At 38.1% G+C, this 14049-nt stretch overlaps 3 protein-coding genes across 4 annotated transcripts; all 3 read left to right on the top strand.

The window, feature by feature from the left end:
* The first annotated feature begins 583 nt into the window (after positions 1–583).
* On the top strand, positions 584–1655 carry LOC6562021 (lactosylceramide 4-alpha-galactosyltransferase). Its single transcript, XM_001988830.2, has 2 exons — positions 584–1014; positions 1073–1655. The coding sequence occupies exons 1-2, from the start codon at positions 773–775 to the stop codon at positions 1653–1655; spliced, it is 825 nt and encodes a 274-aa protein (XP_001988866.2). The 5' UTR covers positions 584–772.
* A 3555-nt stretch (positions 1656–5210) lies between these two features.
* On the top strand, positions 5211–6099 carry LOC6562020 (lactosylceramide 4-alpha-galactosyltransferase). The gene is made up of 2 exons (XM_001988829.2): positions 5211–5452; positions 5517–6099. Exons 1-2 carry the CDS (start codon positions 5211–5213, stop codon positions 6097–6099), a joined length of 825 nt encoding a protein of 274 aa, XP_001988865.1.
* A 1454-nt stretch (positions 6100–7553) lies between these two features.
* LOC6562019 lies at positions 7554–14004 on the top strand. 2 transcript variants are annotated; one of them, XM_032736526.2, is made up of 6 exons: positions 7554–7639; positions 8913–8981; positions 9077–11134; positions 11771–12063; positions 12133–12764; positions 12825–14004. In XM_032736526.2, the coding sequence occupies exons 3-6, from the start codon at positions 9146–9148 to the stop codon at positions 13568–13570; spliced, it is 3660 nt and encodes a 1219-aa protein (XP_032592417.1). In that variant the 5' UTR covers positions 7554–7639; positions 8913–8981; positions 9077–9145; the 3' UTR covers positions 13571–14004. The 2 variants fall into 2 exon arrangements, with proteins under 2 accessions (XP_032592417.1, XP_001988864.1); XM_001988828.3 differs by lacking the exons at positions 7554–7639; positions 8913–8981 and having other exon boundaries at positions 9061–11134.
* The last annotated feature ends 45 nt before the right edge of the window (positions 14005–14049 follow it).

Raw genomic sequence — 14049 nt, forward strand, 5'->3', positions numbered from 1 at the left:
TCTGACCAATCAGTGTCAAATATTAATTGATTAAGTTTGAAAAAATTGTGAATGAACTGAGTGATTGCTTGCTTTATCTATGTCTATGTATCTTGCAGGCTATGTGTCTGTCTGTCCGTATGACTGCACTTTCTGTTCCTGTTCCTCGAAAGCGGGAGACTTATACTAGTTCAGTGCGTCGGAACAAGCTTTAAAATTAAGAGTGCTACGTGCATTAGGAGGCTAGGAAATCGATTATCGCAAATCTAGCAAATAAGGCCACACATTATGTTCACACATATGGACGGACGGACGATCATCGCCATATCTATTCAGCTTTAGAATATTTGGGGTCAGAAAACTACTATAACATTGAAACCACTTTTAGGGGTTTAGGGTATAAAAACGCTGTATTTAAGCAAAGAGAAAAACAAATAAATTGAAAGTCTGCTCGAAAGAGCAGATCAGTTCGCATTTAAACGTCGCCTCTGCATGTTTAATGACGCAATAGAGGTCTGTCAATCAACTTGTGTGTTCAGATTAAATTATTATGTTCCTTCGTTCGGTGCTGCATGGACAATGTCTGCTGATTGCAGTCATAATTCTCAGTGTGATAGTGATTATTTATTTTACCATAACACTGGAACATTTACATCGAATTTACAATATATTGGATATCACACACCTTCAGGATGTTTTACTCTCTAACTCAAATCCTACGCCTGGACGAACCATTTTCTTCCACGAGACCACTTGCAATAATCGCAGTTCGGAAGATTCCCAGTTCCAAGTGATGAATTTGACGGTCAGACAAGCTTGTGCAATTGAATCAGCTGCATTACATAATCCAAATTTTGATGTGTTCGTTCTGTTTACCTGCCCTACGCGACGTCCTCTATCCATCGCCCAAAAGTCCCTAATCAATGCAATAGAAAGCTATTCGAATGTTCAGTTCCGGCAGTTAGATGTAAAAAGGTATGCGAAAGGTACTCCAGTCGAGGTTTGGATCAAGAAAGGTTATGTGCTTAAAGGACGGTAAGTTTAAAAGTGTATTTGTGAATTTGTGACTAGTTTAATTTTGTCTCTCATTCAGATTTCCAGTACACCACACTTCCGACTTACTTCGTTTGATAAGTCTTTATCGCTATGGAGGCATCTACATGGATATGGATGTTATTGTCCTGCGCAGCCTAGAGGATGTGCCCTTGAATTATCTGGGTGCAGAAACTTTCGATCTCTTGGGCAATGCTGTCATCAGTCTGAAACCCAATGGCACAGGCCACGAGATTGCCGAATTATTTCTCCGAGATTTCCAGATAAACTACAATGGTCGACATTATGTAGATAATGGGCCAGCTCTTGTGACACGAGTTGTTACAGCAATTTGCGGTGTAAAACTCGTTAAGGCCATACAAGAGGACAGCAAAACTTGTCGGGGGCTTAAGTTATTTAATTCAACGGCCTTTTATGCGATTCCCTGGCAGCAATGGGAGCATTTAACAAAGCCCCAATACTTGAAAGACACAATGGAAAAGACTAAAGACTCGTATTTGATTCACTTATGGAATAAGGTTTCCAGTAGGGGACTAATAAAGGTCGGTTCCAACACAGCTTATGGCAAGTATGCGGAAAAACATTGTCCCAAGTCTTACGCTGCAGCTGGTGAATATTTTTAAATGTTAGTATATACATTTTTAGATGTTGTTAGTTAATACTATAACAAATAACAATAAACAGAAATTTCATCAAAAAATTTCTATATATAGTGTATTTATTGTTATACGCTTCTTACAGCGATTTTACCTTGTGTCGGCGAGGCTTCAGTTCAAGAGTCGCATCAGCCGAGTGTGGTTCAATGTAGAAGTTGTTGTTGATAGCTTGAGAAAAAGCAATTTTAAAATAATGGACGAATCTAGTAGCCCGACGTTAAATATTTAAACTACCGTCTTTTTATACAACTGAACAAACATTGCATAAACTTCTAACACATTCACTCGCTTATAAAATCCTAAACAACAAATAAAAACCTTGGAGTCGGACGTCATCAACTGCGAAAGAATCTTACAGCAAGAAGTAATATTATCTGATAACAGGCGCCGCGGTACCGAAAAGAAAATATTCGAGAAGGTTCCAAGTAATCTACCTTCCGAGATTGGTAGATTTAGCTTTTATGTTGCAAGAGATGTAAGTTTTTGGGAATTGGAGAAGGGTCCTAGTATGTGCCTTACAAGTTTGATAACTTTAGCTCTTAAATTGCTCTACCTCTTGCTTTCAAATTGCCTGAGATAAATGATTTAATCGATTCTTTCAAGCTATTGCTACTTTCAAAAATTGTTGACTCCAGCTTACAAATGATGGAATATATATAATTTTAGATTTCTAGGGCCGAGCTTCCTGGGGTGGCAGGTGTGAGCGTGGTCTGAAAATGTATATGCTTGTTTGCATAAGTTTAGCGACATTATCATTAAAATTGTGGGAGATATGCGGTTTAATCGATTTACACTTTCAGAAATATCGCTTTTGGCAATAATGGGCGCAGGTGTGGGCGTGGCCGTATTTTTTAGCCTCACAGTGGATTTAGTTCCTTAATTTTTACACTTTGTATGTATGTTTGTATATGCTCCAAGTTTCAAGGCTCTAGCTTTAAGGGTGTCGAAAAGAGAGGCGCTCATGCGGACGGATAGATCGCCAGACAGCATGACGAACACTGCTCAAAACCAATATAATATAGAAACCTCTGACAACATCTGATCGCACAAATTTTTAAGTCAATCAATAAGTAATTATTATGCCTGAAGCTATGCAATAGTTATCTACCTAACCCTATTGGTGGCTATGCAGGCTGTACTCCAGTCATTTTATTTATTTGACCGTGTAGTGTGCTTGTTTAATTTACTAAAATACTGTGCCTAAATTTATGCAATTGTTATTCGAATACCAAGCCGAGCTATTGCCGACATCCTCTATGATATGACAATTTCGACAATAATCAATCTATCCGCAAGCCCAATTAGATGTCCCACCTTCAAAAGCTCTCTTAAATTAAGTATGAGAGAGCCGTTATAGGTAAAGAATACAAAAATCACTCAACTTTAATCGCAAATACAATGAGCGAAAGCTTATTGCTCTCTTTAAAGATCTGCGCGAGAAAACTGAGCGGGCTTTTAATATGATTACTCAAATTAAAGCACAGTCTGAAAGTATGCTATATAAATAAGTAAATTTATAATAAATAAAATAAGAAAATTAATTTAATAATTAAATAAATTAATCAATTCGTGTTGCACTAATTCTCCTTACGAAATATTCCAAGATTTTTTTATTTCATTTTAGAATCTCGCTACGATTTAAATTATAAAGTAAAGACATGAAATTCACAATTTATAAATTCAAAAAGAAAAAATAAATTTACACAAAACATATTAAAATACACCACAGCCAATATAAAAGTCTTAAATGAATTTTTATAAAAGTAAATTTACATAATTAAACACCCCAACTATCTTTAGGACGTGAGAAAATCCAAATAAGTGTATCAAGTATATTGTTATATTAATTTATTACTTTTCATGTTGGTGAAAGAAAAAAAAGGGGGAGAAATATATATAAACTCACTAATTTGGATCCCACATGTAGAGTGCGGAAATTTATTCCACTCAAACTCTCAACCGAAGCTGAGCGAGCTTTGAAATTTGATCGATTTAAAAGATCATCTCAGAAGTCTGCAACATTTTAGCTTGGATTCGCCCTCAAATTCAAATCAGCACTACTGATCACACAGCCGGAACCAGCGCGGTTCCTGATCCTGAACCTTCATGTAAGCTACAATAACATATATTTCAATAAAATTCTTGCCAAAAGTTGGCATAACAGGATCTTTGGACTGGAGTGGAGTAGCATATTCTGATAGCTACTTTTCTTCCAGAATATCGATAATAGTAATTATAGATAAAGCTTCTTCAATTTGAAGTGAGCTCAAAATTACATTAATCTCCTATCCGAAGTCAACCACCTAACAATTATATAAGTAAATTATATAGAAATGAGTTTAATAACTCATATTTAGACAAGCGTGGCCGTAATTAAATGCGATCAAAGAATAGACAAAACATATGTACATACCAAATATATTCAGTAGAATTTGCGTCAATGCCTTTTGTGCGTCACACATTTCTATTTGGTACGTTACTTTTGTGTACGTGTATTATTCAGAAAATAAATTTCTAAGCTTTATGGTTGCAGCCTTCTAAGACATAGGATTTGTATTTTTAAATGTCAGGACTTTTTTTTTTTAATTGTGAGAAGATATATCTGTTTTTCTGGGGTTTGTAATCTATGTGTTTACATTAAAGAATTCTTGTTTTTTTAATTTTATTTTATATTATTATTAAACATTAATACTTTTAGATTCCACATATACACAAACAATTTATGTAGCTTATAGAATTCATATAGTTAGATTGAAAGAACTTACGACTCCATGGCGATTTGAGCCCGTAATCCTCAGCTTCTAAGGCAGACGACAGCTATACTCTAATATAAAAGTCGAGCAAGTAAATTAGAATAATTGTTTCTGAAGCTTTAAAATAATTCTTGGGGTTGTCGATTTAGGACATGCCTTTACATAATTTTAGAAATCTTTTTCCCAAAATTTAGAAGTTATTAAAAAAAAAAAAAATAGAAAAACTATATATTATTTAGGACGATTTTCATTTTTGGGTGATTTACTAAAATGTAGCGTATGTATTCTCACAATGTGATAATAATTATGTAAATAGCTTCTTTCTTTCTGTTCCTTTGGCACTCACTTCTTATGGCAGATTTATTCTCAAAACTATTACAAGCTTTTGACCCATTTTCAATAAAAACGCAGTATTAAAACGAATAAATTGAAGGCCTGCTTGAAAGAGCAGATCAGTTTAAAACTAAACGTCGTCTCTGCTTGTTTGATAACGAAGCAGACGTGTCTCAACCAACTTGCATATTCAGAAAAAATTATCATGTTTCTTCGCTCGGTGCTGTATGGACGTTGTCTGGTGGTTGCAGTCGTAATTTGTTGTGTGATAGCTATTATTAATTGGGACAATTTACATCGAAATTACAATATCGTGAGCTTCACAAGACTTGAGGATGTTTTACTCTCTAAATCAAATCCTACGCCTGGACGAACCATTTTCTTCCACGAGACCACTTGCAATCGACACCGTTCGCAAGATTCGCAATTTCACGTTATGAATTTGACGGCCAGACAAGCATGTGCAATTGAATCAGCTGCATTACATAATCCAAATTTTGATGTGTTCGTTCTGTTTTCCTGCCCTACGCTCCGTCCTCTATCCATCGCCCAAAAGTCCCTCATCAATGTCATAGAAAGCATTCCGAATGTTCACTTCCGGCAGTTGAATCTACAGAAGTATGCGACAGATACTCCAGTCGAGGATTGGATCAAGAAAGGTTATATGCTTAAGGGGCGGTACGTATAAAAGTCTATTTGTGATTTTGTTATTTGTGATTTTGTTAAAGTGTTCATCGCGCAGATATCCGATGGAACATACTTCCGACCTACTTCGTTTGATAAGTCTTTATCGCTATGGAGGCATCTACATTGATTTGGATGTTGTTGTCCTGCGCAGCCTAGAGGATGTGCCATTGAATTATGTAGGTGCATTTGACAATGTCACCTTGGGCAATGGTGTCCTCAGTGTGGAACCCACTGGAACCGGCCATGAGATTGCGGAATTATTTCTACGGGATTTCAAGAGTAACTACACTGGAGAAGAGTATACCAGAAATGGTCCCCAGGGTATAAGACGAGTGGTGAGAGCAATATGTGGTGTAGAAATCGTTAAAGCCATTGAGGAGGGTCGCAAAATCTGTCGGGGATTTCAGGTATTTAACTCAACGGCTTTTTATGCACTTCCCTATCAGCAATGGAGGCATTCCACCGATCCCGAATTCTTGGAAGACACAATGGAAAAGACTAAAGACTCGTATTTGATTCATTTATGGAATAATCTATCTCATAAAAAGCTATTTAAGGTCGGCTCTAACACAGCTTATGGCAAGTATGCAGAAATCCACTGTCCCAAGTCTTACGCGGCAGCTGGTGAATATTTTTAAATGATTAAATTCAACCAATAGATCTATAAATTTGTACATACTAATTTTACATAATAATTTTGAAGCCTTTCGGCAGTAGTCTATTCTCGAACCTTTAACCTCGTCGTCGCTTTACATAATAACTCTTAAGTTAGTGTTTCTAAGTTAATTGAGCTTTAATTTTGCTATCGAATATTTCGCAATATTGGTTTTTAACAATTCTTGACTAATTAACACTGTTTATATAACGTAATCACTACAGCTAGAAAATAAGAGTCCTGGGGATAAACATAATTAAAGAGTGTTATACAATAAGCCCGTCTTAAAAGGATGTGATCAGGCAAATAAGTATAAAATATTTGAGGAAATTTATGTAATTATTGTCGACTAACATCAGTCCACTCCGAAAAATACATAATGTAATATATAAATCAAATTAAATCAGAAATTAAATGTAGTATTCGAGTTTAAATAAAAATAAGAAAATTTTTATAATATTTTTCGCATTGTTTAATGGAAAATGGTGCAATATTTGTTGTATGAGACTTGGGTAAATCCAGAAAAAACCCAATCCGACCAAAAAAAAAAATGCACTCGAATCTGTTATTCACATGACAAGAATTTTAAAATTGAGACCATTTAGCATAAGCCGACGATTAGGACGGAAGGAAGGTCAATAAGGAGGATTCTACCGCTGTATGTAGGTAATACACTCAAATCATAGCGACGATGAGCAAAAACAACAAATTCTTTTCCGCATATTCCAGTCTGCTTTGGTGAATCAGACATTGTGAGACCAACGCACAAGAGCGGGAAATAGCGGGGAATAGCAAATATGAACAGACAATATAAATACCTTAAGATATCTATAGCCCTAGTGCGTAGGCATAATCTTACATGTAGTAGTGCGATATTAGCGCCCTCTATCGATGATAAAGAGAAGATATGCGGCGACATCTGTCGGTCAATGAGGCGGCTATCGATAAGTGGGACACGGTCGGCGTTTAAAAAAGAAAAGCATGGAAAAATGCTTATTAAATGCAGACGAAAAATACAACAAACATGATAACGCCTGAAGTAAGCAGGCAAAAAATAGTTTAGCTATTTGGACAATAAAAAAATAACAGAAAAATAGGATAAAGAAGAAAAAAGAGCTGGGCATTCAAAGCAAATTTTAAAAATTATCGACCGTATTATTTCTTGCAAACATGAAATGAAATATATCGATGAATATAAAAGTGTGTTAACAATTAGCATAACATCTCCAAAAAACAATATTGTATTTGAAGTTAAACATTAACATCATAACAATATATATATATAATAAAAACTATGAGCTCAATGCACAATGCGCAGCACAGTTAAGTTCAGCAAATTGACAAAGTCAAATTATACTAAATGTCATATACAGTAACAGTAAAGTAACAGAGCAGCACACTGAATAACATGGATCGTTATGTTAACATCGGCATTACATAGTAAAATCCTCTTTGCACAAGCACCAATTGCTGCATGTGAAGTATAGCAAATTGAACTCCATTTAAAAATGTTGTAAGCGACGGTGAGCCAGCTTAATATTATTTATTTGTTGGTGATTGTGAAATAGGCACTTGATTTGCTCAAATTGCAACTTTAATCGACAAAACGGAAAAATATAATACCTATGTGACAATTTTACATATGTTGTTGATGTGTGTATTTGGATTACTGCAAAAACGGTTGTTTTTGCCACAAAGGGTGAAATACATATACATACATACATAGACACTTTTGAACTCCAGCTGCTTGGCCGAATGGTGTTAAGGTGTTATGGGAATGCTACTGGGTCGATATAACTGGTAGAATATTACAAATAAGAAAAAAATCTGCTTGCACAAGTGTAAAAAAAATTAAGACAGTAGCTTGATTTTGTGAGTGATTTTTCTATTTTCACTAACTTGTCTACTTGCCAGTTGGTGTGCGTGTCACCACAAACACAAACACATACACATCTCTTATTTGTACGCTCTGCTCATTAGCGGCTTTTCGGACGTCATTTTTGTGTACACACATACACACTGGTATCGTTTTTAATGTGTGTGTGTGTGTGTCTTTGTATATATACCTAGGCAAATGTACATGGATTATCTGTTAAACAGCTATTTATTGCTAGAGCTTGCTTAACATACATATGTATGTGCATACGTGTATATATTCTACGCTATGTGATAAAAATTATGTAACTTGCTTCTTCTCGGATGCGCAAATTCAAGTAGCTGCTAAATAAATTGTAATCATTTGTTTCGATGAATGACTTTAATGAAATGCATGCACGACGCCCGCATCCCGCCAACCCCTGCGTCCTTTTGACCGCTTGCACTAAGCTGATAAGAGAAATTTTTCAAAGACATACAATTTCAATCAGTGCGATTTGGCTGGAAACTTTTACTCAAAAGTTGGCTTTATCTGTTGTTATATGTGCCTAACATATATATTTTATTTTATTTTTTTTTGCGCTAATTAAATTATTATTTTTCATTTCGCTTTTTGGCGTATGTTTTTGTCGATTTTGCTAATTTTGTTTTCACTCTTCGCTTTGTACAGCGGCTTAGGTGCACCCACAGTTTTTCTAAGTTTCCAAGGTTTTCCGACATTTTGGTGCTGGGTGAAAATCCGGCTTAAGTTTAACGTTTTTTTGAATCCCCTTTAAAATCAGTTCCTCATAATGTTTTTTAATGAAAAGCCGCAAATTTCTACAATTTTCTTGTTTTTTTTTTTTAAATGTCAATTTTTATATGTTTTTAAAAACTAATCATTCACTTATAATCATTCTTTTTTTATTTCTGAAATTTCAGATAGTGGAATTAGTCGCTATTTAAATAATCGCTGAGCAGTGGAAGCGTTCTAAATTGCGAGTGATCGTGGTAATTGAACCAAATACAACAAAACAAAACAACGATTTTCCATTTGTTTGTTCTAGATGGAGATTTGGTAATGAGTTCGTCCTATTCCTCCACAGGTGTACTATGAGAGCGCAGAATGAGACACAGATAATGCCATATACGTTTTTAACATTGCACACGGTAAAATGGATGCAGTATCCTCGATCTCCTTGATATTGGCTGCTTTGTTCATGTACAATGCAGTCGGCGCTATTGGTGCAAATCAACTTGGTTGCATTTCGGTCTACAGTCCAAGGAATGCCACAACACAATCGCTGGAAAGAATCCATAAGGCGCCAGTTACAACTCGCACTTGGCAAGAGCACGAATTCTCACTACTTGGCTACAAATTCTATTTGCCCTTTGTGGGCCACGCAGTTGATCAACTGGATGAGAGTGATGATAGTCTCGATGACGGCTGGTTCCTAGATAATGGCGCCCAGCTATATGCCAGAGATGAGGAGGAGGATGAACGGCCGCTGAATGAAGTTGGTGTTGCTGTTGGGCAAGTGGATCCATCCGGCAACATATTAAAACTACGCTGTCAGAATACAACCATAACAGAGATTAATGCCCAGCTGCAGTTGCAGCAGATTCATCAAAATATCAACTATGAGCAATTGATACTGAAGCATGTGGCAGGGCAACCAGGAGCATCACTTCAATTGCTGCATCAGTACGCCAGCTTACGTCAGCTTAAATGGCGAGAGAGTGAGCTGCTCGATGAGGCATTGCGGTTGCTTTTCGAGCAGCATCCGCAGCGCTATGAGACGCTCGAAACACTGGACGTGAGTGAGAATCGGTTGAACTGCACTCACTGGGCGCAGTCGCAAGCGATTCGCCGCCTTAAGGTACTCCGGTTGACTGGAAATCGCTTGGCCAACTGCAGTCTGGCCGAGATACGGTATATGAATCATCTGATGGAACTGCATCTGGATCGCAATGCACTACGTACGCTGCCCACAAGCTTTGTGCATGAGCTGAGCGAGCTTCGGCTGCTGAATTTAAGCGATAATGAGCTAATGGAACTGCCACGCAACATTTTCGAGGGTGCACTACAGCTGGAAATGTTGCATCTGGCCGGCAATCGTCTGAGCGTCTTGCCCTTCCAGCTGTTCCAGTCGGCCCGCGAGCTGCGATTCCTCGATCTCAGCAATAATCGCCTGCTCTCGTTTCCGGATAATTTCTTTGCACTGAATGGTCAGCTGCGTCAGCTGCAACTGCAGAATAATCAGCTAAAGTCCATTGGCAAACATAGTTTATATAATTTACGCCAGTTGCGTCATCTGGATTTGGCACAGAATGAGTTGGGTAGCATCGATCGTCGGGCCTTCGAGTCGCTGTCACACCTCATTACTCTGAACATTTCGGGCAATAGGCTAACGATGCTGTCGTCCATCATATTCCAGCCACTTGGCGCACTCCAGCAACTGGATCTGAGCCGAAATCGGTTCAAACAATTGCCCGACGGCCTGTTTCAGACGCAACGCAACTTGGTCTTGCTGCGCATTGATGAGACGCCGCTGGAGCAGCTACCCAATTGGATATCCCGCAACGAAGATCATATTGATGGACAGATTCTACATCGTTTGCGCTACCTATCCATGCAAAAGAATTTGCAACTTACTCAGCTGCCCGCAACCATGTTCGGCAATGTGCACAATTTGCGTGAGCTTCTCTTGGCCGATAATAAACTGATCAAATTGCCGCCACAGATTGGCAGCCTGGTACGTCTGCAGCGGCTCAGTGTGAGCGGCAATGAGCTCGGCTCACTGCCCGAGAGCTTGAAGGAACTGAGCCAGTTGCACTACCTAAACATTCTAGGCAATGAGTATCAATGCGATTGCAGCATGTATTGGCTCTCCAGCTGGCTGATGAACGCAACGACTGCGTTGCGCCGCGAGATCACAACTAGCAACAGTCAGACTCTGGACGCTTACGAGCACATCGACAATCAGATTAAAGCACTCAAGTGCCAATACGGCTATCCGGGGGATATGCTAAGTGTGCTGAGCAACCTCAATTGCAGTGTGCCCGTCGTGATGCAGTCCTCGGATCCAAAGATGTACAGATTGCACGCCACTGCCAAGCTCGAGTGCATGGTCTACGGCAGCCCCACACCCGACATAATTTGGGTAAGTATCAAAAGGAGCACTTAAATGTCGCTGAACTAAATTGATATTGTGCCGAAAATTGTATCATAATGTGCCTTGAATATACATTTTTACATAGGTTTGCCATTTAGTGGGACGTAAGTGGGCACTGAGACGAGGTTTTTGGAAAATTTCGCAACACAAGTGGGGGAGAAAATGGTGAAAAATTGTGAAATGCAAATTTATTGGTGTTTCAAGATCTTTTTCTAAATTGATTTTTCATCTTTTTTTTTTTTAATTCACTCGTATGTTGTATTGGAAATTTAATTTTTGTTCGATTGGCTTCAAAGGCATAGAGATATGATCTCTAAATATCAGATTATTATATACCGATTTTAGGAAATCGGAAAATGATTGGAAACTTGGTATGCAACTTTTTTGGTCGTACCTTGAACCTATTTTAAGTAGTCTAAGTGTTCAATCATTTATTTTCTTTTGGAAAATCCACACTTCTGGTTAAAAAATTAAGGCTATAATAAATAATTTTCCGATTGAATTCAAAAGTATTTAGAAAGTGCTACACGAGAATTGAAATGGGGAAAGAATCTGGAATTTTGTTTTTCATTAATTTCACATATTACAAAAGATTGTTTCAAATTGCTTCAATCACTTCTTCAGGTAACTCCACGTAACAAAATTCTGCGCCATCATGCTGATCCCGACAAACGCCCCATCATAATCAATAGCGATACTGAGCATCAGCCCAACAAGTTTGAACTGTTCGCCCTGACGGATGACAACAATCCGCGTGCGCTGCACATGAACATAAGTCGACAGAAGAGCATTGTGGGACAGCGTGTGGTGCTCATCGAGAATGGTTCGCTGCTGGTGCACAACATCTCGCGTGGAGACAGCGGTCTCTACACCTGCTATGCCTTTAACGTTATGGGCAATGCATCGGCGGGCATCAGGTAATCTATATTTAAATAGTAAACAATGAGACACAACTAATACAGATTCTATTAATGCGATATACACAGACTTTACATCGATCCAATTGTATTTTATCGTGTCAAAATCGAGAGTCTGCTGGCGGGCACCCTGCTAGCTACTGCATTTTTGATGCTCACCCTCATTGTACAGGGATTGCGCAGCTGTTTGGCAAGATATAGTTGCTGCGAGCGTTTGCACTGTTGCCGGAATCGCAACAAGAAGTCCCCAAGATCGCGACAGATTTACGCAATGCTCGATAGCATCGAAAGCTACAAGAGTCAGCAGTTGGAGCGATTGCGAGAGAATTATGCACAGCAGGTGCATCGCATACGTGAGAATTGTACGCAACAATGCGAATGGATACAGAGCAGCTACACAACACAGGCTAAACACATTAAGGAGTTCCGTGACATAGGTTCCACTCATCTGACAGCACTAAAGGATCAATATTATGATCAGGTGAAGAAGGTGCGCGACTATTCCACAGGCCAACTGAGCTGGGTGCGCGAAAACTATGTCTTCCAGCGCAACAAAATACGGAAATTCAGTGCGCATCAAGTTTTGCGATTGCGCGAAGGCTATAAATACCAGCAGCAGTCGTTGAATAAGGTTCTGGAAAATTTGCCTAGTTTCTACTTTGAGAACTGTCGCGGTCGCTGCGAGGAGGACATTGTTGAGGGTAAGTGTTGCTATGTAAATTTGTGTAATATTTAAATCAATTCGTTGCTTTATTCTGCAGACATAGACTGCTATTTCAAGGGCAAAATGGAGAAGGAGCTGCACATACAGAAGATAAAATCACGTCTGATGGCTGCCAACAATTCGGCTAGCAAGGCTTCCGTTTACTATACGCCACCAGAGGATGATCTGTTTCAATGCTCCCATTTGCATATGCAAACATCGCCCATACATATTAACTATATAGACGAAAATTTAGATCATCAGAAGCTCGAATTGCACGACTTTAAAATGGATCCACAACTGCTTTTTTTTAGCAAATCCCTAGTATATGTGAACCCAGAGGGGGCGAGCAGCAGTCAGGCTGCTGCCGCGGCAGCTTTAGCTGCATGCAGCATCGAGGATAATAATCAGAATGCGCAGCTATCGGAGGAGCAAATAGTCAGTCAAATGGAGATGAATGAACTGAAGGATGCGAATGATGTGAAAAATTCCAAATCGTGTCCTGCTATCTATAAGGTATCCAAGCAAAAAGATGGTAGCACTCTGCATGAACTTCTAACCACAGACGGAGCGCCACATCAGATGGTGCATCTGAATGCGATGGATGATACGCCAATGACGCCGCTGCAAGTGCCCAAGGAGAAGCTTAACATCATTTTAGATGACTGCGGCAAAGATCATCATCATCATTATCCAGAGATGAAGACAGAAGTAGACAAGGATTCCAATATGACGCCATCGGAATACAGTAGCTGTCAATCATCCAATTCACTGGCTAATTCAAAGCTTGCAAATCACACGTAGAGATTTTATTAATTTTAAACTATGTAATTAGAGCAAAAAAAAAAAAACATAAAATGCAGCTAAAACTAAAACACATCAAATTGAAGTTAATGTTGAAAATGTGTAAAATGAAAAGGCATCAAACAATAATTACGTATAGAGTTAATTAGTGCAACTTTAAGAATTTAACTGCTGAATATCAAATGGAAAAAAGGAAAAAAAAATTATATATATATCAATAAATTTAAAACAAGAAGTCATACGATTTAAATGATAGTGAAACAAATTGAAAACCTGAAATATGCTGCTTTTGAAGGTATCATTAATTATGTCAATAATACTTGAAAGGCCCCCCATTTGTGATTGCAAATATAATAATAATAAAGCGATTTATTTATAGACAACGCATCAAATCTGCATAAATAAAGACGAGCGTATTTTAAACAAAAACAAATTTTATTCAAATTCTAAAATGGCAACAAATGCAAAAAAAAAAGGAA

This window comes from Drosophila grimshawi, unplaced genomic scaffold, assembly GCF_018153295.1.
Source record: "Drosophila grimshawi isolate 15287-2541.00 unplaced genomic scaffold, ASM1815329v1 contig_1377, whole genome shotgun sequence".
In the NCBI taxonomy this organism is placed as follows: Eukaryota; Metazoa; Arthropoda; class Insecta; order Diptera; family Drosophilidae; genus Drosophila; species Drosophila grimshawi.

Bases quoted from the DNA above. Each gene is read 5' to 3' on its own strand.
- LOC6562021 (XM_001988830.2), top strand. From the start codon at position 773: ATGAATTTGACGGTCAGACAAGCTTGTGCAATTGAATCAGCTGCATTA. The intron at 1,015-1,072 runs GTAAGTTTAAAA...TCTCTCATTCAG, and splicing joins GGTTATGTGCTTAAAGGACG to ATTTCCAGTACACCACACTT.
- LOC6562020 (XM_001988829.2), top strand. From the start codon at position 5,211: ATGAATTTGACGGCCAGACAAGCATGTGCAATTGAATCAGCTGCATTA. The intron at 5,453-5,516 runs GTACGTATAAAA...TTCATCGCGCAG, and splicing joins GGTTATATGCTTAAGGGGCG to ATATCCGATGGAACATACTT.
- LOC6562019 (XM_032736526.2), top strand. From the start codon at position 9,146: ATGGATGCAGTATCCTCGATCTCCTTGATATTGGCTGCTTTGTTCATG. The intron at 11,135-11,770 runs GTAAGTATCAAA...TCACTTCTTCAG, and splicing joins CCACACCCGACATAATTTGG to GTAACTCCACGTAACAAAAT. The intron at 12,064-12,132 runs GTAATCTATATT...CGATATACACAG, and splicing joins AATGCATCGGCGGGCATCAG to ACTTTACATCGATCCAATTG.